The sequence below is a fragment of the Ascaphus truei genome, chromosome 3 (genome assembly GCF_040206685.1).
Source record: "Ascaphus truei isolate aAscTru1 chromosome 3, aAscTru1.hap1, whole genome shotgun sequence".
Lineage (NCBI taxonomy): Eukaryota > Metazoa > Chordata > Amphibia > Anura > Ascaphidae > Ascaphus > Ascaphus truei.
The window spans coordinates 207,029,082-207,054,959 of record NC_134485.1 but is presented as its reverse complement, the minus strand read 5'-3'; the positions used below and the strand labels follow the sequence as shown (position 1 = coordinate 207,054,959).

At 41.4% G+C, this 25,878-nt stretch overlaps 1 protein-coding gene across 2 annotated transcripts in view; it reads left to right on the top strand.

Annotated features, from left to right (window-relative positions):
• Nucleotides 1–1,013: 1,013 nt before the first annotated feature.
• The window catches only part of NCF1 (neutrophil cytosolic factor 1), a 29,766-nt gene continuing 4,901 nt past the window's right edge, over nucleotides 1,014–25,878 (top strand). The window contains exons 1-7 of one of the 2 annotated variants that reach the window (XM_075589968.1): nucleotides 1,014–1,484; nucleotides 3,512–3,592; nucleotides 6,346–6,421; nucleotides 15,913–16,078; nucleotides 17,063–17,121; nucleotides 18,756–18,878; nucleotides 21,265–21,372. In XM_075589968.1, coding sequence (XP_075446083.1) covers nucleotides 1,413–1,484; nucleotides 3,512–3,592; nucleotides 6,346–6,421; nucleotides 15,913–16,078; nucleotides 17,063–17,121; nucleotides 18,756–18,878; nucleotides 21,265–21,372 — 685 coding nt within the window. In that variant the 5' untranslated portion in view covers nucleotides 1,014–1,412. Of the gene's footprint in view, nucleotides 1,485–3,511; nucleotides 3,593–6,345; nucleotides 6,422–15,705; nucleotides 15,814–15,912; nucleotides 16,079–17,062; nucleotides 17,122–18,755; nucleotides 18,879–21,264; nucleotides 21,373–25,878 lie in introns of those variants that run through there. The other variant, XM_075589969.1, reaches the window with a different exon arrangement.

Below are 25,878 nucleotides of genomic sequence, written 5' to 3'. Positions count from 1 at the left end.
TCTCTTACTTTTTGTCACTATTTCCCAGTGTATACCTGTCCTGTCACTTTGAGCCCTACTCTAAATTGTTATAATCTCTAACACTGTACAGGACAGAGCATAGGTTTGTGAGTGTTCAAAGTACCACTACTTCTTATCACTGAAACCCCGGATAGGTACTTTTTTTTTTAATCCGCAGTATAACTAATTAGTACAGTAAATGCAAATGTACAATTCTACGTTTTAAATGTTTTAGAAATATCTTCTCTCTTTTTATAAAGCTTTAATATTTTTTTTTTAATAAACCATTGTTAAATTAGGTCCAAGACATTTGTTTTCTTAGAGTTTAAAGCACATTTTGAATGCCACTGTGCTCCTGGCATATTAATATACTGTCAAATAGTACCGAAATAATTTCAGATATTTGAGAATGACAGAGAAAATTGCTTTATATTGGAAAAGTGCTGAATCCACTCAAGTCTTTTAGTCTGACTCGAAATCAGACTATCTGGGGGGCGGGGGGGCGGGGGGGGGGGGTGTTAACTGGAGTAACGTTTAAGATAGAAGACTATCTTAGTTACATATAAAATACTTTAATAAAATGTTATTATTTTCTATACCTGGTCTTTGTTAGTTCACAATGTGTTGATGACTGTGGTACCTGCAATGGCATCTCAAAGTGATCCTTAAATCGAGAACCGCATTACTTAACTGCATAACGACTCCCGCAATGCTACAGTATGTCTGAGGGTAACTACTAGTACTGTATATGAATCCGTTTTAAAATCGATGACTAGAGAAAGCAATGAATTCAGAACTGAACAGCAGTTTCTGTTTTGTAGTTTGGATAAATAAATACATAAATAATTACTTTTACATATTGCAAGGGGATTGCATGGAACTTTTTTTCTGCAAATATAAATGTGCTTTTGCACCTTGCTTGCTCAATGACGGGTGGATTGGGGAAGTACCCTGGGCTGGACACCAGGGGAAATCCGCTTTCTTGGGACTTTTATAAGGGCATACAGTTCATGCAAGAAACAGGAACATGCTGCACAGCACCTGCACCAGAGAAGAGCTCACCATAACTGACAGCGAGATCGCACTACGAGTTGAAAGGGTGGTGAACGTTCCAAAATCGAACCCCGAGACCAATCAAGGCTAGACTCTTAATAACTTTGACGTTCCAAAATCGAATCCCGTTGCTATCTTTAAACCGGCCAATCAGAGCCTCGACCCTGCTTTTCATCCAGATCCCCAACTTTTCAGAGAGCCCCGGTCCTGCACAGACTGAGCTGAGCAAGCTGCAGGGATCCGATAAAGGAACCGTGTGATCAGCACTGGACTGCAGGGATCTGTAGTGAATAATACGATTCACAGCTATAAGGATCCAATCCCTTCACAGCCACTCTCACTATATTACAGGCAACACCATGGCTGAATCCTTTATCAGGCACGTCCAGTTACTGGGGTTTGAGAAAAGATATGTCCCGAGTCAGCACTATGTGAGTAGACTTTAATACGTTTTCCATATGTTAGTGTCGGAAATATTTCCCCTATGCATTATTTTTGAAAATCATTAAACACACTTCTCCCCTCATACATTTTTCTACGGTCACTGTCCTAAATATTTGCTAGGGTAGTATATTGTAAAATCATAACACACCAAACTCTATTCTTTAACGGGTCACCTAGGGCAGTTACAATGAGCTGGTGTTTCTAATGTAGAAATATTGTTTCAGCCGTATCAATGCATAAAATACAGATTGCAGAATGCAATATTCAGTGTCAATACACACAATGCAGAATACTCCGTATCAATGTGCAGAATACTCTGTGTCAATGCACACAATGCTACTTTGGAATAGAGCATTCTTTTTTGCTACCTGGTTGTGCCAAGAGTAAATAACCTTACAACCCTTTCCCTGCAAGAAGTACTTTCAAATCAGTTCGTTCTCTGGCAGCGAATCGGTTAATTAGAGCTGGTGGAGATTTTTTATTCAAACTGAATGGGGAAACAATGAGAGGAGCAGATTTGTTTTACATGCAACTGTAATATGAGCATCACTTAATTCCTTTGCTGCCAGACATTTACATTGAATCGCCAAACCCATGGCCAGTGTTTCTCAGCCTCTTCCCCACAGGGCACCCCTCTTGAGAGGTTCTAATTGCGGGTACCCCGTCAACTTATTAAGTTACAACAAAACTGCAACAACTGAAAAGTATCTAATTACAATAGACTTTTACTATTACAAATACAGTGTTCTCATTGATGGATAGTAAATGTTATTATACAATTCAGTTTTTCTGTTATTTTAAATGGAATGCAAAAATCTTTAATCAGCAATACATTCATAAAAATGTTGCAGAATTTGGTTCATATACTAAAAATACACCTAATTAGATTTTTCCACATGGCGCCTTTAAAGATCGTCTGAGGCACCCCTGGGTGACACGGCACCCTGTTTGAGAGACACTGCCATAGACTCTGGCAGTAAGTACAGTTACTGACACTCTTAAAATAAAAATATCAGAGATCCACATGGGGCCAAACAGGGACAAACTACCTTGATACATTGACACCAAGAGATGCAGGGTAACAATGTCCTTTGTAGCAGTATCTTAATTACAAAATGATCTTGATACAATACCGTTAGTCTCACTTTACTGACACATTCTGTAACAATACATTGTGAATTAGCAGTACCACTTATATTTTGTAATAGCTGGTGTCTATTTACAAAGCAAGTCTGGTAACCTTCTTTTTATTTTATTTTTTTGGGGGGTGTACTTTAAATATTCCTTAAAACAGATGCCCTTTTTAAAAAAAAATTGCTGACTTGTATTTAGAGGTTAAATCTCCTCACCCAAGTTTTTTTTCCTTTGCAAATTTGTAATGAAGTTCTTCTTCTTTATCAAAATCAAATTAACCACCACTGTTAGGATATGTGTAGACAGTATTCATTCACAATGGGGTCCATCCCGAAGCCCAGAAACTTTTTAACACATCACTAATCATTATTTACCATTGTAGTAAAGGCGAGTTAATGATTATTATAGTCTGTTACCCTGTTAGTGAAGAGCCCCCCCGTGTATGATAGTGGACGCTAAAATGAAAATGGCAGTAGTAGAAGTTGAAAACATAGACGTTGTAAATCTATACTTGCCCCGCACGCCCGTTGTTGAGTTATGTAATGATGAACTTAGTTTTCGGTGGTGCAGAATGTCTTCACGGTGGAATCCCCTTAGAACCGTCCCAATTGCAAACGTTCAGTGAAAGAGAAAAACTAATCACAAAACAAATTTTGAAAAAAGGTCGTCAGACCATTTATTAAATATACATGAGACCAAAAGCATCTTGGTCTCGTGTATGTATAGTTAATAAATGGTCCGAGGACTTTTTCCAAGCAAGTGTGCAATTACAGTAGTTTTTCTCTTCTACTGAACACTGACGTTGTTCAGATAAACTGGTGCAAAATTGAGAACATGTTTTCTGTCTGTAATTGCTCAGTGTGATGTTCTTGTTCACCAGGTCTACATGTTTATGGTGAAATGGCAGGATCTGACAGAAAAGCTTGTGTACAGAAAGTTTACCGAGATCTATGAATTCCATGTAAGTTATTTTGTGTCTGTGCGTGGCGTGGGATGCGTTTTATTATAAGGGAATGTATAATGTCTTTATATCTTTCTTTACCGGCGCATTGCAAAGAAATGCAACATTCAGAGATCCCACCACACCTTATTCAGAATGCTGTTAAGCTGATTCCCTGTGTTGGAGAAAAGTACAGCTCTATTCTAATGAACTGGTGTATTGAATAAGGGCCATGGATTCAATAATACTTCCTTAGGCTGAAGGAGTCAGTAGTTTAAGAAGCAGCTGATATCCATCAGTGATAGGATATGGAGTGATTATATTGTAATATAAATCATGGAAATTAGGCACAGAAATGAGACTTTCTGTTGCTCTCCATGTGACCATTCATTAGAAAACGAATTGCTAGCTACAACCAGCCTTCTTACAGAGACCTGTGGTGCAACATAGCCAACATATTAAGATACTGTAATAACAGTTCATGAGACAATGGTCAACATGCATTGAAAGAAGTATTCCTGTATCACCTTTTGGACTCCTTCCTACAAACCCTTATGAGATTTTATATATATATATATATATATATATATATAGACAAAAAAAGAGAGAGAGCGCACGCCCCATAGCATAATACTGCATAAAATTTATTAAAACAAGGAAGGGGATGGGAAATGGGGGGGGATAGGAATCGCACTCACAGGATGCAAATGGTTAAAAGGCAATTTGTGATTATATCACCACCATCCGGTTCTGGATACTGCAACACGTCTCCGTGGACTCCTTCAGGGCTGCCAGACACGATCACCAGGGACCAGATGTTAAAGGCTCCGTTCGCTGTCTGTATAGAGTCCAAAACTCCAGCTCACACTTCCAATGGCCGCCGATCGTATTCCCGCGCTTGGTGTAGGCTGCTGCGCGTGCGCGGCGTCGTCGTGATGACGTAATCGCGCTCTCAGTACCCTAATGCGTTTCGTCACCTGACCGGTAACTTTCTCAAAGGGCTGAGCCATCAGCCCTTTGAGAAAGTTACCGGTCAGGTGACGAAACGCATTAGGGTACTGAGAGCGCGATTACGTCATCACGACGACGCCGCGCACGCGCAGCAGCCTACACCAAGCGCGGGAATACGATCGGCGGCCATTGGAAGTGTGAGCTGGAGTTTTGGACTCTATACAGACAGCGAACGGAGCCTTTAACATCTGGTCCCTGGTGATCGTGTCTGGCAGCCCTGAAGGAGTCCACGGAGACGTGTTGCAGTATCCAGAACCGGATGGTGGTGATATAATCACAAATTGCCTTTTAACCATTTGCATCCTGTGAGTGCGATTCCTATCCCCCCCCATTTCCCATCCCCTTCCTTGTTTTAATAAATTTTATGCAGTATTATGCTATGGGGCGTGCGCTCTCTCTCTTTTTTTGTCTGTAGATATCTGTGGAGTTGGTTTACCCTGTGTGAGAGCAGCCTAAAGACCCCTTTCAACATCAGACATCCTATCATCATGGACTAATTATGGAAGGACTGGTTGGAGTTTTTTGATTTTTGTGTCTTTCTTTTTCTCTTTTTTGAGCACGTTCATGCACTGTTTTGTACACTTTTATTGGTTGTGTTGTATCAATATGCACTAAGGTCACATTAGTGAAATTGAGATATTAACCCTTTCATACATCATTCACTTTACACAACTTTTTATTCATTAACTATAGTCATAATTAATTTATTATATCACTATTATATTTTTATTTTTTGGCGCCACACTTTTTTGTTTTATATATATATATATATATATATATATATATATATATATATATATATATATATATATTTTTTTTTTTTTAAATAAGTATGACCACTTTTTGTTATTTTAAGACATGCTTTATAATTGTATTGCTCATAATCCATCATAATTAAGTGCTTCGGTGTTGTCTTATAGTGTAATACCAATTAAGCATTTAGCACATAAGTCATGGCATATATGCAGTATGAAAAATACTGCACTGAAAGTGTGTACTGAGCTGCACATGTGTCAGGCACAATGTATCTCTGCATTAAATGGCTTGCAGTATCACTTTTTGGTGCTTGCAGCAAAAGGAAGATAAAGAAGTACAGTAACTTAACTGTGATCAAGGACCCAGTTATTCCACTGCAAACATATAGCATTTCCACTAAGCTGCTTTCAGCCCATTTTAATTTGAGCAACTTTATAGTATATAGCAGGGGTGGCGAACTCCAGTCCTCAAGGGCCACCAACAGGTCAGGTTTCAAGGATATCCCTGCTTCAGCACAGGTGGCTTAATCAGTGGCTCAGTCAACGATTGAGCCTCCTGTGCTGAAGCAGGGATATCCCTCATAGCTGACATTTGTTGGTGGCCCTTGAGGACTGGAGTTGGCCACCCTTGGTATATGCCAGGAAGTTAACATTAGACATCTATGCGTGACAGTGATCACACCTGTCTCCCTTTTCTTTTTTTCCCCATTTCATTGAGTTTATTTTTAGAGGAAGGAAAAAAAACACCTAGTAGAACAATGAAGAAAATACTACAAAAATACACCAGCACAATATAAATGAGCACTAAAAAAGATTTAGGGAAAACTACGTGCATGGGCAAGAAATCAGGGAACATTAGGCCCTGATTGTTTAAGCGATGCTGTAAGACACTTTTCTGTGAACGAGATGCAGTCCAACATGGATACAGTTTATTATAGTTCACATGAGAACTGAATCCAGTGGAGCCAGATCAGTTAAAGTATTTATTGACTTCCCTTTTATTTCTAGAAAACCTTGAAAGAACTGTTTCCTATTGAATCGGGAGATATAAATAAAGAGCACAGGACTATTCCTCACTTACCAGGTAAAAGCCTTTTTAGAGTTCACTTAGCTAAAATGTCAGTGCATGTTTTGTGATCTTCATTTTTAGCAGCGTCACCCTTTTAGTGTGGAGTGGGATCGGTTGTGAGTGCATTCTTACTCTTTTATATTACTGAGGTTGTTCACCAGTTTCAAATGCCTTCTTTGGTATTAAAATAGACTGTCACGTAATAAGAGGGAGTGTTGTGTTTGTTGCTCTTGCATACACAGTCATGGTGTCACTTTTTATAACTGATAAACTTGACCACTTCCTCATGCAAGGAGACATAACATTCTTTCACTGCGGTATGTGTTGCATGCGTGGAAAATAGACAGTGAACAGATCAATGGGAATATCCAATGACTTTTAAAATGTTTAGGTCCCTATTTAATTTGTTGTGAGGCTGTGTTCCCATGTTGGAGAAGATGTTAGGCCCAATAATTTGAATGGAGTGGAACTCTTCTCGTGCATATTGCACACTGCCCAGTTGATCACAGTGCAGACTATAAATAGTGGTGAGCTCTTGTTCCATAACCTCCCATTCTATTGAAAATAAAAGCCCACAATATACATAGTGAAATCCTCCTCCTTTTCTCCAAGGCGTACAATAGAGATGTGCAATGCATTTTCAAATGTGTTCACGTTTATTTTGTTTTTAACCCCAAATCGATTCCTGATGTACCTGTTCGCAGAACATTTAAAGGGCTGAAAGTTTCTCAGAAATCCCACATTTCCACCATCAATTTACTGTTTTGCCAACTCCCAACCAGAGCCTGAAGTAAGGGCTGGGACCCGCTGCGCCCGGCGGCGCGGGCGGCCGCACGAGCGTTTCCCACCAGCACGGGAATCCTCCCGAGCCGGTCCCAGTCCCCCCTCGCTGCTGGCTCACTACACGCTGTGACGCGCCAGCCGCCAGGGGATGCAAGAAAATTGTAATCCCAAGCGGCGATGGGTCACGTGGTGTGGCTGTGAGCCAATGAGGAGGGGAGGCTTCGGGAGGAGAGTGTGGGGGGAAAGCAGCGTGAGTGCCTGTCTGTGTATGTGTGTGCCTGAGTGCGTGAGCGCCTGTCTGTGTGTATGTATGTGTGTGCCTGAGTGCGTGAGCGCCTGTCTGTGTGTATGTATGTGTGTGCCTGAGTGCGTGAGTGCCTGTCTGTGTGTATGTATGTGTGTGCCTGAGTGCGTGAGTGCCTGTCTGTGTGTATGTATGTGTGTGCCTGAGTGCGTGAGCGCCTGTCTGTGTGTGTGTATGTGTGTGCCTGAGTGCGTGAGTGCCTGTCTGTGTGTGTGAGCGGCTGAGGAGTTGAGGGGCTAAACAGTTGAGGGGCTGAGGGGCTGAGCAGTTGAGCTATTATGGAGTGGTTGTATACAACATGTACATTCATTAAATAAATGCAACATCAAACAACTTAGTGTCTATCAATACATGGTTGAGGGGCTGAACGGCTGAGGGGCGGTCCCACCCCCCACGTCATGGCCGCGCCCCCCCACCCATTTTGGCCACGCCCCCCCCCCGCTTGCAAAAATGGTCCCTTTGGACCGGAAAAAGCCCCAAGTGCCTCTCCACGCGCCGCCTGTCTGCAGTGCGGGCGCGGGGTCTGAGGCAGCAGGGCCTTAGCCTAAGGCTTTTGGTGGAGATGATCTGTCTCCTTTCCAGCAAGGGATGGGAGTTGGCATCATTAATTGAAATGCCTGGTAAATGCTGTTACTCATCTGTGTCTGATTTTCAATCTCTAGTGTTCATGACAAAATATCTGTATATCTATATACTGTAGTTATTTTTACATAGTAAGAAAAGAGTACCATTTTAATAATACGTATGTTTCTATACTACCTATAACTTGCCAATGTTATTGTAGCCTCCACAAATAACAAATAACACAAATTTAACAAATAGGTAAATCCCCCAATAAATAAAGTAGAGCTGTACTTACAAATAATTTAACATTTGGTTCAGTTGAATCAAATGTTAAATGATTTGTAAGTTGAACTCTACTTTATTTATTGGAATATATATATATATATATATATATATATATATATATATAAAAATATATATATATGTAAATAAAATAAAAAACGAATAGACGATACCGTTCTGTTGCTAACGAAATGCTTTTATTTGTGCGAGCTTTCGAGATACACTGATCTCTTCTTCTGGTGGTGTTACAATGGATAAAGCAAGAAAGGTTTAACTTAAAAACTGTGCATAGTGGAATGTTATCTATGACTGGAACCTATCCCTCCCCCCTGTGCTTTATGCGATTTATGACTTGAGGTGTTAAATGGTCCTTGAATGTTACTGATCTAAGAGTGTATGTGTGTATGTATGTATGTAAATATAAATTTATAAAGCACCCATAGTGTATACAGCACTTTACAAAATGTGTGTTTGGAGTGAGAGTGTATACCAATGGTGTCCGTAGGTGTAGAAATGTAAGAGGGTGCTGCAATACTGTAAGTGTGTGTGGATACTATGTGGTCCCTATTGGTATATAGGGATGGAAATACATTATGTATTTGTATGTGTCAGAGACAGCTGTGTGTACATTAATATAGCGCAGTATGTATAGACATGACCTTTAGCACTCATGGGAAGAGAGTTCTCTTGTGTCAGTAGTGACTCATGAAACTGCGGCCTCGGTTTAGGCCACCGCTAAGTGTCCCGAACAGTTGCATAAATTTGTATTCATGCAACGTCTCTCTTTCGGGGTTCTAAGATTACCTTTGAGTATGGCCACCTTCAGATCGTTCATCTTATGGCCAGAGTCAGAGCAATGTTCGCCGACAGGACTGTCTCTTGTTCCGCGTGTAATGCTGTGGTGATGCAGATTTATTCTCTTGTTTAGCCCCTGTCCTGTCTCACCAATGCAAATGTAGTAGCAGCCGCCTGAGAATTTCATGCACATAATGAGGTACACGACATTGCTGGAAGAACAAGTGAACCTTCCTTTGATTTTGTTCTCCAGATTCCTGTGTGGTATTTGTATTGTGCACGCTGTGTGGAGCATTGCGCAGGTTTTGCATCTTGTGTCCTGGCATGGTCTTATCCCACATTCAGTTGTACTGCTGAATACTTTATTCCTCACCATCATTTTCTTGAGATTATGAGGTTGTCTGTATGATAATAAGGGTGTTTCAGGGAAGAGCTGTTGCAGTCTTGTATCTTCCTGGAGATTGGGTTGTAGTTTCCTGGCGATCTTGCTTAGGGCTTTTAGGTGTGGGTTATATGTGACCACCAAAGGTACCCTGTCGCTTCTCTTTCTGTCTGTATTCACGGAGATCACTTGTTGGTATTCTGGTGGCTTTATGGATTTGTTGGTCTACAATTCTGTGGTTATATCCATGGTTTATGAAATCCGATCTCAAGGCTGTAATCCGCTGGCCTCTGTCTGCTGTGCCGGAGCATACCCAGTTGTATCGTATGGCTTGACTGTAGATGGTTGCATGCTTAGTGTGTGTTGGGTGGAAGCTGTTGTCCTTCAAATAGCTGGCTCTGTCTGTAGGTTTGCGGTATACAGAAGTCTGTAGTTGGTTGTTCTTTATAGTAATGGTGGTGTCTAGGAAATATACTTCGTCCGGGGAATGGGTGAGTTTCAGGTTGATGGTCGGGTGGAATGTATTGAAGTTCTCATTGAACTGTAGGAGGTCCTGTTCACCAGTGGTCCAAATCAGGAGGATGTAATCGATGTACCAAAGTTATGTAAGTGGTTTCAAGAGGCAGGTGGAAAGAAAGTCACTTTCCAGTTTTGTGCAGAACAGATTGGCATACTGTGGCACCATCTGAGTGCCCATAGTGGTCCCGGTTGTCTGGAAGTATGTGTCATTTCCAAATGTGAAGCAGTTATGGGTCAGAATAAATTTGATGCATTTAGTCACTGTCTCTGTGAGTGGCTCTTGCGGTCCCATAAAGTATCTACAGGCTGAAATCCCATCCTCGTGGGGGATTTTTGTGTAAAGTGATTCTACATCCATGGTAGCTAGTAGTGTTCCTGTTTGAAATAGCATTAAGTTTGTTTAGCAGGTCGGTGGTGTCCTGGATATAGCTGGGTGTGTTCCTGGCAAGTGGTTTTAGAATGCCTTCCACCCAGCCAGTAATATTCTCAGTCAGTGTGGCAGATGTAGAGCGAGTGTGTATAGAGAAAAGAGAAGAGGTCCCAGGACAGAGACCTGGGGTACCCCCACAGAGAAATCAATAGAGGAGGAGGAAGTGTTAGCAAAAGAGACACTGAAAGTACGATGGAAGAGGTAAGAGGAGATCCAGGATAAAGTTTTGTTACAAATACCAAGAGTATGGAGAATGTAAATGAGAAGTTGATGTCCACAGTATCAAATGCTGCAGAGAGGTCGAGTAATATGAGCAGTGTAATGACCCATGTCTTTGGCAGCATGGAGGTCATTGTTTATTTTAGTGAAGGCTGTTTTCAGTGGAGTGAGCAGTGCGAAAGGCAGATTGTAGAGGGTCTAGGAGAGAGTAGGTGTTGAGAAAATGGAGCAAGCGACAGAATACAAGTCGTTCAAGGAGTTTAAATGCAAAGGGCAAGAGGGGACAGGCCGATAGTTAGAAAGACAGGTAAGGTCAAACTTGAGTACCAGGCAGACCAGAGAATCCAAGACCACGCAGCAAGAAAGGAGACAGCACTCAATATAATGTCCAACAGATGTATTAAAGACAGGCACATTCAACCGACGTTTCGGTCCTTACAACAGGACCTTTCTCAAGGGAGTGCATATATATATATATATATATATATATATATATATATATATATATATATATATATATATATATATAGCAACTGTAAATATTACTGTATGTTCATTTGCATGTCTTAGACAGGTCTGCAACCCTGCCTTTCCCCATTGTCACCCAGCATACAGCGCTTCCACTGCAGCAAGGGATTCTGGGAAATGACATGCAAATGAGCACAAAGTGCCACCTTTTGTCTCAAGCTCGTATTACACAAGCCAATCCTCAAGCCAATGCATGCTGTTTTAAACACATATATATATATTATAATATAATATATCACACATTCAGGTTTTATTCCCCCATTAACCATTTTTGTGCCCCAAGTTTTTTCCTAAATTAAGATTTTGCTAACCTCCAGTAGACACAGTACTTCCGTTCCGGTCCCATACTTATCTGTAAAGTTGCATCACTTCCTTCCTCTTTCTGCTTGTAGAATTATTCAGTGAGGCTGGTTGATATTTGCCAGAGCCTACCTGCAGAGGTGTTTCAGAAATACAGAATTTCAAAGCTCTTATGGGGGGTGCCCATTGCAACCAAAGCACATCAAGTCAGATCAGGGCACTATCGCATTGATTTCATTGGGTGTTTCTCTTCAATAGTGCCCCAATTGGCACTAACACAGCTTAATAAATAAACCTTCCAGAAGTTTAGATCCACAAAGCTTTGGAAATCAGGGCTCATAACGTAATGTTACATAAAACAGTAACAGATGTTATTTCCCCTGACGTTGACACGTGTTTTACATCTCTTGTATAGGCTTAACGTAACGTTATTGTAATATTGTTGTTATTTTGCATTATCCTTATCTACGGCTTCTGGAGGAGAGAGCGCAGAAGCTGTATTTCATGGTCTGAATGGGAGTAACTCCACGGTTAGTTATGACCTGACTAACATAGCGTTACCAGCATGGACTTTTGTGGATATGCAATGTTAGGATAATGTCTATTTTGCGTATAATTATCATTTGTTGATCTGGGTCACATTGAGATTTGAGAACAGAGATATATATGGAAGAGCAGGTGGGCGAAGAGCCTTAGAGGAGATCTGTATATTTGAATAAATGGTTATATTCATATTATATCTATATATTTACTATCCACAAAATGTATTCCAGGGCTTCAGAAGTGAATTTTACGTATGAATTTGCTCTTGTGCAAGCACTAAACAAACAAGACTTCCAGACAGTTGTAAAAAAAAAAGACCCAACCCACATGAAAAAATAAATTCATACCATCTTTCTCTTTAGACATGGTGAATACAAAAGAGAGGGGAAAGGAGAAGTGAAACTGTTATGATTAATTTGTTTGATATGGAACCACCTGTTAGTCCCAGTCCTTTTTAACCTCTGATTGTAAGGATCACATAGGAAATTAATGTGGGTCTATACCCTTCTGTGAAGCATTTGTGTAATAGCCACAAATGCTCACCATAGTGATCTGCTCTGCAAAACCTTTGGGGAGTACATAGATTGATTGATGCAGCAGTAACTGGGGTAAGTCATCCCAGCAGAGTCCCAGGGACTGCTCTAACATTAAACCCTTTCACTGCTGCAAGTTGAAGAGTTGAAGTACGATTAAGATTAGGGACGGTTGCACCTCGTTAACTAAAGATCAAAATACAATTTTGTTCTTTTTGTAACCCCTTCTCTGCCAGAGAAGACTGCCACACATTGCTCTGGCACTAAAGGGATTCATGGTGAGCACGCTCCCATTAGTGCTAGAGGGGCAGATGAAACATAGCAGAGCCATTTATTGCCCCTGTGTAGGCTTGTTCTTTACTTCCTCAATCACAGAAAGATAAATTGAACTTTCACTATAGGATTCATTGTATGGATCAATGTGTGCACTATCAGCCCTGTGAATAAATGCAATCAACAGAACATCCGGTTACATAGTCCATGTATCACCGTGCAACTGTGCACATACATCTGTGCACATACATCTGTGCACATACATCTGTGCACATACATCTGTGCAAGCTACTCAATCACTTCTGGGAACTATGCTGAACTCAACAAACTCTTGGCATCGCCATGCAGTCTACTTATACTGTACATTGCTGCAACGCTAGCAAAAATAAAAGGCATCATATACACAATAAAAATAAAATTTAAAAAAAAACAGATAGGTAGCGTTAATTCTATAAAATAAAATATAAAATAAAATATTACTAAAAAGTATGTGTAATAGTAAATGTAAAAAAAGGCCTAGATAATCTTAAATATAAGATATCAGGCGGCTACCTGAAATAGAACTCTGACCACCTGGTCAGAGAAAAGTGACAATAGTGGAAAAGATATTTCTGGCGCCCCAAGAAGCTATATGTAATATAAAGCAATAATAACTGCAATGTAAACGGTGATATGAAAATAAAAAATAATAAATAAATAAATTGGTATACAACCCGGCCTGAAGAAATCAGCCAAGATCCTGGAGGTGCTCCGTATACAATGAGATCAAATATATGAAAAATAAAAACAAACACAAAACATAGCGTAATACTATAACAGAAAAACTAACTATAATAAACAAACACTACACAATACAATGAACTATCAAGATCTACAATACTAATGGAAGCTGACAGGTGAATAGCACAAACAAGTGACATTTCTTAAAACACAAATTTAAAATATATATATATAAAATATCCATATATGAAATGTCCCATAGAGACCACAGCTGCTGTAGGTGGAATACCCACTTACCAGATGGAAAGTGGTAATGCACAGTGGATATATTGGAGAGTATTCCCTCTCATCTGTATTGCTAGAGACCTCCCGGGTAGTTGCTGGACCCCGCGGTGTAGCTGAGAAAACGTCCAAGATGGTGATTCATGACCATGCAGAAGGGCCAGCTTCAGAACGCTTCCTGCTAAGGGAACGAGAGCGTGATCAAGCCTCTCGCTTCCACACGGCCAGTGTAAAGCCGGTTCCGAGTTGGAGATTGGGATCGGCAGATTCACCAGAAGGTGTGAGGCAAAAAACAGCGAGTGGGCTCTCAAACAGCAGCCGAGTATCAGGGACCACCCTACGCGTTTCGAAAGCTTCCGCCTTTTTCGTCAGGGGTATATGGGTACTGAGTAAAATGTCCATATATTTATACGTGTCCATATCAATGAGGCTCAAAACACCTGATGCAAGCCCCGCACATGTGCAGAAGTGCCTAATGCAGCTACTGCTTGGTGAATCTGCTTCCAGTGAAAACGAGATAGTTCATAGCAAACAATACAAATGACAAATAAATACACTAAACTTAAAACATACAATGTGTGCAGTATCAGCCCTGTGAATAAATGCAATCAACAGAACATCCGTTTACATAGTCCATGTATCACCGTGCAACTGTGCACATACATCTGTGCACATACATCTGTGCACATACATCTGTGCACATACATCTGTGCACATACATCTGTGCACATACATCTGTGCAAGCTACTCAATCACTTCTGGGAACTATGCTGAACTCAACAAACTCTTGGCATCGCAATGCAGTCTACTTATACTGTACATTGCTGCAACGCTAGCAAAAATAAAAGGCATCATATACACAATGTATTCTTTTTTCCTATTCGTTCTATATCATTTTGCACCAGCATTTTTTGTTCAATGGTTTGGACTCTTGATACATGCGATATATTGTAATAAATATTGTAAGACAAATCAGAATGCATTCTGAACTGAGCTGATGTCAGCACGCTCTTTCTCCTCTCACTTCAGTCACCCTCGAACTTCCTCACCTAGGGGCACCTGCATCAGGTGCCAGTATGGGCTATCGCACCCGTTCCCGCGTTCAAGCCAACGGGAGTCAATGCTGGAAAGGGTTCGATAACCCGAACTTGATGCATGTGCCCCGTAGGGCCTCATTCTATACAGTGCAACAGCTCTGATCCAGTGCCGGCAGCGCCGGCAGCGCCAGCAGACAGGAATCTCCATTAAAGTCAATGGTGCTTTCTGTGCGCTAGCGCTAAAACTGCGCTATCACACATTGTAAAATAAGGCACTTAACCTCTATATGTCACCTCTTGGTGGCACTTGTGCCACAGGTTTGCCATCCCTGCCCTACAGCTGAAGCTTATCTAACCATATGTAGGAAGGATTAAAGTATAATATGCTGGAAAGAAAGAAATATTCAATGATAGAACTGGAATGTCCTATTGTGATGGATATTCTTTAAATCAATGATGTGACCGTTGATTAATATGAATAACCATTTGCAATAACAACATTATTTATGATATACCAGTGCAATCCCACCCAGGACTACAGCGAACTGGTAATAATGGAAAGAAGTTTTAATGTTTAAATTAAACTTGTAATGCACTTTAAATACAAAACAAAAAAAAAACAGACACGTATAGGTTTTTCTATTTATACTTTTTAATTAATTATTTGAAATGGTCTTTTTTTCCATTATAACAGGATAAGAAAGAGTAATCCCAATCTTCAGATTACAATGTTTACAAACAATGTCTGTGTACCCTTTTAAAAATGATTTCAAAATGCTTATACTTTACTTGTCTTCTATTCCAGGCCTCAATCACCAAGTCATAACCTATTGAGCATATCACTTGCAGTTTTGTCCTGTGTAGTTCTGCCTCTTAAATCCAGTTTAGTGAATAGGGACCATACAGTTTATGGGTATGTCTCATATTTTACGATATCCTATCTTGGTGGCAATTTGATCGGCTTTAGAAAATTACCCAATGCAAAGTCTGACAACTGCTATTGTCTCTTCAGCTCCAAAGTGGTTTGACGGCCTCAGATCGACAGAGAACAGACAGGTCACCCTGTCCGATTACTGCTCTACATTGCTCAATCTGCCCTCTAAGATTTCTCATTGCCCTCATGTTCTGACTTTCTTTAAAGTCAGAGGTGATGATGTGAGCCCCGCTACCAATAACAAGTGAGTATGTTGCAGTCTACTTCTGACGGGCACTCGGTGTGTGAAGTACTATGATACATTGGGCTTCAGGTTCTAGGACTATGCTGTGTATCTTCAGGGATCTATATATCAAGGTAATTTTGGAGCAAAACCGAGGCATTTTCATCCTGTACCTATGTTTCAAAACATTTTGCTCCAAGTTTCCTCCATCTGCCCTAACTTTGCTCTATAAGGAGTTGTGGAGGAGTTACACTGTATTTGAAACAAAAAATCCTTCACATCTGAAGTGACGTACGTCCAGTGGCGGTTTTCTCATTAGGCTTGGGCCTAGAGCGCCAAAATTGTGCGGCGGCAAATTTCCCTTTTTTTCCCCTCCATATACAGACACCTCTCTCTCTCTTCCCCACTAATTACCAGGGAAGAACTTGGGGCCTCTGTAAAATTCTTACCTTCTCCCTCGTGCCGCCCTCCTCCTTCTTGGGCGTCGCTGTATCGTCACATGACGTTGTGCTGGCACGGGAATGTGACGTCACGTTGCCATGCCAACACAACGCAATTTGACGCTGAAGGAGGCAGCGGCGGCACCAAGGTAAGTGACTATGGGCGGCGGATTTGTAAATCCGCCTCTGCGTATATCTAAAACAGAGCAGTGCGTCTAAAGAGACTTTTCTCTATGTTGATATATAGATTTCTCTGCGTTATAACTGGGGGTAAACAAAGCTTTAATAAGTTATTTATGTTTGGAAATATACATCAACGCAATCTGGAGAATAAATGGTGTTAGGGAGTTACTTGGTTAATTAATGGTATTAGTAGAGATGTGTATTTACTTTGCATTTATCTAATCTAGTGTTAGACGGTTAGCACTTTATATTTTATATTGGGAACATACCATCATCACACGTGGAAATATTGCTTTAGTTTGTTTATTTTAATACACCAGATTAACTGGTTTTCTGATCTTCACTAAGTAGCTTAAAATATATATATATATTTTTTTTTTAGTGTTCGGAGACCCGAAACATTTTTGCTGAAGGCAGAAAACACGAAAAACAATGCTTCGGGTAAGGAAATATCTCAGTATTACGTGTATAAGGGGGCTATTTTGTCAAAATCTGTGAGCTACAAAAATTGGTGCAAACGTGGTACAAAAAAAAATCCAAAATGAGAGGAATTGGATTTTTGGTTTGTGACTGCTGTTTTTAAAAAGAATTTCCAACATTATTGGCCCAATGTGGCAGAAAGGAGAATTTGATAATTAGCCCCATTGTTATTTATAATGTTTTATCCCTAAAACACAATAGTCTGGGGTCTCAGCCAGCCTAAAAAATGTGCAATGTAATTTGGGAATTATGAACCAGGAAGATACTTTGACATGCATGGGCCTCGTCTTGAACCACATGCTTTGTGTCCACATTAGCTGCCAGTATCTTTCCTTTTCCCTTGAAGCAATGCAGCCTTGTCTTATCCCAGGTTCCATGATAATCCCTTTGGGCTTCAGTCTGTTGTAGTTGTATTGAGTCCACAAAGTTGCTGATCCAATGACAAGACCAATATTAAACATACATTATTTTACATAAAGCGGCCACATTGTACACTATATAGTAGAGAAATACAAGACTACAGGCACGTTTATTACTAAAGTATCTTAGTAGCAAAACTGAAGCAAAACCAGTGCAAAATAATTGCACCAGAGTGATCAAAGGAAAAAACCTCAAATTGCTTACAGTGGAATTCCTTTTCTTTAATACATGTTTTGTTGCCTTTGTTTTGCCACAGTTTCACACCCAGGAGACTTTAGCAAATATGTATACATTCTTAATGTGCTGCTCGAATAAATGTAGCGTTTGATAACATCCCACCTCTACTGAATGTACATAAGATAATATATCTGATTACAGCTGATCGTCTGCAGAGCAACCATAACCAAATATAACATGTCCATGCCCTGGGAACAGATCCACAATGCAGTCCGGATGGACCTCTTACATTGAGCCCTACATTGAGTCAAGTGACATTAACTGGAACTAAACAGGAAGGACAAATCAGTGCTTGCTCAGTCCTTAGGCTGAGTCCACACTGCTGATGCTGAGCTCGCTCATGCTTGGAGAACGGTGATGTCACCAGCTCACCAAGCATGAGCGATCGCTGTCCTGCAACATTTTTAGAGCAGGAGCTTGGGGGCGTGGCTATTACGGGAGGGGGGTGTCATTGGCTGTATAGGGGCTGTCTGTGTTTCTGTGTGTGTCGGTCTCTCTCCCCCCCCCCCATTGCACTCTCTCTCCCTCCATTGCTCTCTCTCTCCCTTCTCCCCCCTCTCTCCCTTCTCCCCCTTCTCCCCCCCCTCTCTCTCTCCCCCTTCTCCCCCTCTCTCCCTTCTCTCCCTCTCTCTCCCTTCTCCCTCCCTCTCTCTCCCTTCTCCCCCTCTCTCCCTTCTCCCCCCTCTCTCTCCCTTCTCCCCCTCTCTCTCCCTTCTCCCCCCTCTCTCTCTCTCCCTTCTACTCTTTTACTATGGCTCATACAGTATGTTGTTTGTAAAGTGTATGCTTTTTGATCTTTGCTGTAAGATTGTATAATTATAAAATCTACAATACAAAAAAAAGAAAAGAATGAACCGAGATCCACAAAGTAAAGGCATGCTAAAGCTTAGCGCCCTTTTGTGGTGCTGGGCCAAAGTGATCTGTGTTTTTCCCCACAGACATCACAGGGCCCATTATCCTGCAGACATATCGCGCGATCGCAGACTATGAAAAGAATTCCAAGAGTGAGCTGGCTATAAAAGCTGATGACGTGGTGGATGTGGTGGAGAAGAGCGAAAATGGTAACATATTATTCCATCTACAGAACATCCTTATTACTAAATCTCTTTACTGGTGTATTTGTATGTCAACAGATGGACAGGATGTATACACACCATACAAGATGTACATTGGTATATGCAGTGGCTATGTCAAAATCATAAGCCACCGCATAATGAAACAGAGACAATGTCTGTAATGTCACATTCAATCTATCTGTGATATTGTTTGTAAGAAAAAAAATACCTTTTTTTTATTTTGCCTTTATGAAATGTTTTTATACTGAATATACACAACAATTTCTTCTTTAATTTGTTTGTTTGACCTCTCCAGAGATATCGGGCCATATTTACTAAGCAGCTTTCTGCTATAAGACATCTTCCGATGATGCAAGACGTTTTACAGCCCATCCAAGTCAATGTGTGTCTCCCAGCTCGGGAAGGTGTCCTACAGCAGATAACTTCTTAGTATATATGGGCCGCCAGCTTTTAGGTTTATAATGTTTAGGGAGTTGTTTTCTTATCACGCATTTACTTTTGACCGCAAAGAGAGTCCTAGCTGGGCCCTCCAGCACAGATCAGAACCCCGGGTATATTTGTTTCAATCTGCTAGGTGTGAGGTACCAGTAAAATAACATTTTATAAATATTTCTTTGATTGTGGTGCATATAGAGGTTCAAATGTATTTTTGCAACAAAACATGTGAAGTGAAACTCAATATATTTGGTAAATCTATAGTAAAAAGCCACAATGCACTCACTTTAAGAAGGGATTCATTTACAGAGTTCAGTTGCACAAACCCCCCACACTTCTTTATGTGACTTGGTAGCAAAGCTGCTGGGGCTGCTTTCCTGCTGTGCACATGCTTCAGTAATTAGTAGTAGTGCAGCTGTGGACACAGCACAGTAATCTTTGCGCCTGTATGTGTGTGCGAAACCCGGAAACTGGGTCTGCATTTTGTGGTACAGAATAGCAGCTCTGTGCTGCAGGATGCAGGAAATTACATGAACCAGAAATCGATATCTCCTCTGTGGATTCGTCTTCCTGTGGTGTAGATGTGTTGGAGGTTGTGACACTTTGTTGTGGATTAATGTGAGCGTTCTTCATATTTGAAAATATAGTGTACCAAGCTTGTCATCCTAAGAGCGTTATGCCTCTTTATAGTGTACTCAAGTTTTTCACCTACCTCTTTATGCTAATCTTCTCACCAAGCCACTTGGAAAACTGCAGGCTGTATCGTCCCACATACTTAGTTGCTTTGCATATTTATGCTTTTTTGACTATGTGCTACTTACACTCGATGAAGAAACGTGAAAGCTCTCTACACTACAATGTAAGTTATGCAGAACTCTCAAGTTAGTTCATTAAAAGGTATGAGAACCTACAACGAATCAACACTTCTCCAGGACTGATAGAGCTATTATAGAAGTTTGAACTATATCTGCCTGTGATATAAAACGAGGGTGATAATGTTAAGCAGAAGCACCCATTAATGACTGGTGTCCTAATTGGGCACGATGACCATACTCTGACCCGGGGCATCATTGGCATAGAAGACACTGCTGATTCGGTCCAATGTTATACATTTGCAAAACACTCTCGGGAATCCTGGACTTTCACTGATTGAAGCACCTTGCAAACTACAGCAAAAAAAAAACGCCAAGCAAATACAGCCATGATCTGAACCATGACAATCTGATTTCTGGTACATTAAATTCACAGTGAATACCAAGCAGCAGATATCCCACCCCCCTTGTCCCATTTACTAGGTGAATGTGCTGTTATTGATGGGTCAAAGGAAGGTATGACATTTCTGATTGCTGGGAGAAGGCATTTATTTGTATTTAAGTATTTTGATGACATACAGTCAAATTGTAATTCTCCTGCCTTCTCAATATATGCACCAGTATCACTCGTGTACTTACATTCACCACTGTACACTTATTCAACATGCTGTGAAACTGCCCTTTCTGTGTTATAGAGGCTTGAAGTCAAATTCATTTTTTAAGGGTCAAACTCAGGGATAGGGACGAGGCTTGTGCAAACTGTTAAAATGTTACACTTGAATTAACGTAGTAATGGTATAAATCCGGACATAGGCAAATCTTATCTTAATCTTGTATCTGACTAGCATTATTTCATTGTGTGCACTCCAATGAGAATTTCACCATTCAGATCAGTGGATCACAAACATGTTGGAACCACGCACCTCAGAAAAGTCCCACCTAAAGTCATCGTAAATCGCTTTGGAGTTAAATGTGAGATATAAATACAAGTTCCTTTTATAGAGGCGATAGGTCTGTAGTCAGCAGCACAAATTGAACACTCAAACTTGATCATTGACATGTTAGCTACTACAATAAAACCTTTCTCTCAGTGACACCAATCAGACCACGTTTTTCTCCCACAGGCTGGTGGTTCTGTCAGCTGAAGAACAAGCGTGGCTGGGTGCCGGCTGCCTACCTTGAACCTCTAGATAGCCCCGATGAGTCTGAAGAGCAGGAACCTAACTATGCCGGTAATGGGGAAATCGCATTAACCCTTGTGCTTTGCAATGCGTTGCAGGGCCCACCTGGCAGCGAATGGATTCAATTGTAGAAATGAACAAATGAGAGTTAACATACCGCTATGAGTTTGAAAGCTAAAAGTATACATACAACTATTTGAGAAGGCTTTTGGGGTTAAAACTGCCAATAATTTGGCCTTTTCCTTAAAGCAGCAGATCGTTTTTATTAGTTTGTTTACACAGGATTGAAGCAGGGGGTTTGTTGAGCTGAACCCCATTCATTTTAGATCCTGGACCCCTGGCTTCCTGAGATACTTACCCCTACTTACCGGTAAGGGGTGCTGGTAGCCGCTCCGGCTGGGGTAGCTGTGGTTCATGTAATGGTGGTATTCAAACCTCCCACAGCCCTCGGGCCAATAGGAAGCTCTGATGTCACCCGGTGCGGCTTCCTATTGGCTTGCGTGACCAGGACCTTTAAACAGCGCCGAGATACTGGCACCCCATATGGAGGTAAGTATTTCGGGGAGCAAGGAGTTACCGGAGCTGAAATGAATGGGGTCCAGCTCTGGAGACCCCCTGCTTCAATGCTATATAAAAGAAAACAGTCCGCTTGCACGGCGGCTTTAATACCAAGTCAGGTCTCCTTCATGGGCTAATGCATAGCGTATTCTCACAATGCACAAGCACTGCTTACTGCGTATAGCAAGCAGGCTCTGAGAGTAGTGACGCCAGGGTATGGAGTACCGCACTAATCACGCAAAGCGAGGAGTGGGAGAGAGCACATGAAGCGCACAGTACAGCACAAAGTGCATTTTATTTACTGGACTAAACACAAGCACAGATCTTATATCATAGCTATGAGACATTGGTTTTTTTTCCCACAGCGATAATGCCCATCAGGGCACTATCACATAGAAACCCCCATTGAAGTCAAGGGGTCACTGAAGTCAATAGTGCAGATTGGGGCCCTTTCACCTCCTGTTGAAGTCAATTGGGAGTTTCCGTGCTGCAGTGCCCCGACCGCTACTATAGCAGTTTAATGAATAGCTCCCATTGTAACCAAACTCTTTGGCTTTGACTAAGGAGCACAAGAACTTAGGCTGCGGTCCCAGTGCCTTCTACAGCGCATGCCTCGGCGTGTGCTGTGCGTACAAGCACCGCCCCTCAATGGGGCTGGGCCCAGTACGCACCTTCGCGTGGAAGGTGAAGCCGCGCGGCACTTCAAGATTTTCCAAAGACACTGAAATTGAGTTTACAGTTTGCGACGGAGGTGTGGCCACACCCCGCTGGCGGTTCAACCAATGAGGGTGAACCAGCTAAGTGAGGTCATGGCCATGCCCCCGCAAAATCCCCACCACACCCCCTCCTATCGCCATCTCTCCCCGCAGAACTCAGATCGCCGGGCTCGCGTGCTACAGTACTGACTGGGACCGCAGCCTTAGGCCCAGGACATAGTGAATTTCGGCATCGCTGAGCCGGGCTGAGCCACGCTGAACAGATGCACAAAGCCCCTGCATCTGTAATGAGCGCGGCTATAGTTTCTCCCTCCGCATGCGTGCTGATGCGTAGGGAGGCTGAGAAACTTCCCCGAGACAGGCAAGTTTGAAATTTGTGGCTCGGGGAAGCGGAGGAGCGGTCATGTGACCGCTCCCATCCAATGGGTCTGCAGCCGGTCCGGCATTGTAACTACCAGACAAGACAGAGGCAGCACAGAGGTGTGTCTGTATGTGTTTTTGTATGTATGTGTGTGTGTGTATGTGTATGTATGTGTATGTATGTATATGTATATATGTGTGTGTATGTGTAAGTATGTGTGTGTGTGTGTGTGTGTGTGTGTGTGTGTGTGTGTATGTATATGTGTGTGCATGTGTGTGTGTGTGTGTGTATGTGTGTGCGCGTGCGTGCGCGTGCGCGTGCGTGCGTGAATATATTTATCAAAGTTGCACAATGTTAATAAATAATTTATTCTCACAAGTCTTTTTTTTTAAATTTTTTAAATATTATATAATATACACACACACACACACACACACACACACACACACACACACACACACACACACACACACACACACACACACACACACACACACACACACACACACACACACACACACACACACACACATATATATACACACACACACACACACACACACACACACACACACATATATATACACACACACACACATATATACACACACACACGTTCCTCAGTGACACACAAACACACAGACCACTTCAAAGTGACACACACACACACACACTGACAGCTACCAAGTGACACACACACAGTGATACCCGCCTCCCAAGCGCGCTTGATGATTCTTCTGCCAGGACAGCAAAAAGCTCCTGGTAGAGCGAGCAGCAGCAAGCAAGAGCGAGCAGCAGCACCTAAGCGCTTACTATGTCCCAGGCCTTATGATGCACAAGCACACTCGCACTAGCACCACTGCGTTATAAAAAAGGATTCTTTAACACTGGGGTTTTCTTCTACCATGTGGCTATAATATCCATAAAGCCATTAGAGAATAGGGTATTCACATTGTAGAGCAAAAAAACAGCACCAGAGTTATAAAAGCAAAGGAATACCACTGTAGTGAATGTTTCATGTGATAATCCTGGTGCTGTTTGTTTTCCCACATTTTGCATCTGGGAGACTTTGGTTTCTAATCTCCATGTAGGTGACATGGGTGGGGAGTATTGTCTTGGATTACAATACAGACACTGCATTTTATGGAAAGTGCATATATATATATATATTGGAATGTACATCTTGTTAATGGGCATAACACCCATATAAGCAAAAAAGCACTGACTTACAGTTTCATAACATCAGCACGATGTGTTCAACATTGTATTTGTGTGTCTGCATGTGTACCAGTAGTGAATTTGTGCAGCAGGGTTAAAGCAGCAAAACGTGAAATGTTATGGTTTTTTTTTTTATTATTAAATCAGTTCTGTAGTATTAGATAAGTGGTTATCAACCTTTTTTTGGTTATGGAACACTATAATTATATTGTGAAAATCTACAGAACACAAACCCTTCTCTAATAGTGCGTCTGAGATCATATACATGGTAAGGAACCCGTGTCTGAGATCATATACATTGTAAGGAACCCGTGTCAGAGATCATATACATTGTAAGGAACCCCAACCCTCTCTAATAGCATGTCTGAGATCAGATGCATTGTAAGGAACCTCAACCCTCTCTAATAGCGCGTCTGAGATCAGATGCATTGTAAGAAATACCAACCCTCTCTAATAGCGCGTCTGAGATCAGATGCATTGTAAGGAACCCCAACCCTCTCTAATAGCGTATCTGAGATCAGATGCATTGTAAGGAACCCCAACCCTCTCTAATAGTGCGTCTGAGATCAGATGCATTGTAAGGAATCCCAACCCTCTCTAATAGCGCGTCTGAGATCAGATGCATTGTAAGGAACCCCAACCCTCTCTAATAGCGCGTCTGAGATCAGATTAATTGTAAGGAATCCCAACCCTCTCTAATAGCGCGTCTGAGATCAGATGCATTGTAAGGAACCCCAACCCTCTCTAATAGTGCGTCTGAGATCAGATGCATTGTAAGGAACCCCAACCCTCTCTAATAGCGTGTCTGAGATCAGATTAATTGTAAGGAACCCCAACCCTCTCTAATAGCGCGTCTGAGATCAGATTCATTGTAAGGAATCCCAACCCTCTCTAATAGCGCGTCTGAGATCAGATGCATTGTAAGGAACCCCAACCCTCTCTAATAGTGCGTCTGAGATCAGATGCATTGTAAGGAACCCCAACCCTCTCTAATAGCGTGTCTGAGATCAGATTAATTGTAAGGGACCCCAACCCTCTCTAATAGCGCGTCTGAGATCAGATTCATTGTAAGGAATCCCAACACTCTCTAATATCGTATCTGAGATTAGATGCATTGTAAATTCTTCTGTATTTGGTACAATTTTCAAATGACCTGAAAATTGCAGGTAACGCTTGAGGGATGCCCAGAAAATCAAAGGGTTCCTAAGAACCCCTGTTGAAAAACACTGTTTTAGATAATAGTGACTGTTTTATTCAACTCTTAATGCCATTTTGACGAGTTTTAAAGCATCCTTTGATTTCTATAGCAGATTTTAGTCCACCTCCCAAGCAGTGCAAGATCTGTGTTACACTTTCCTGTTTGGGATAATTTGTTGCAAATGTTCCCAGCAGTTTGAGCTGCAAACTGTAACAATCGATAATGTTACCTTGGTAATATCAGGATCTATTGTAGCTGCTGAAGGATTGATTGAAACTGAAAGGCGGTCATAAAGTTAGTCATACAATCAGGATTTTTACAGATTTATAACAGAAGCCCCAAACGATTGCCAGTTTAGGGAAGAATGTAGAATTATAGGGGAAAATGTAGTAGTATTGCTTCTTTAAAGCGCACATAGTGCTGGTATTTGCAGGGTTAGCAACTATAAATGATGATATCACTATACAAATAAAGTATACAGATTAGTATCTTAACGCTTGCTTTGC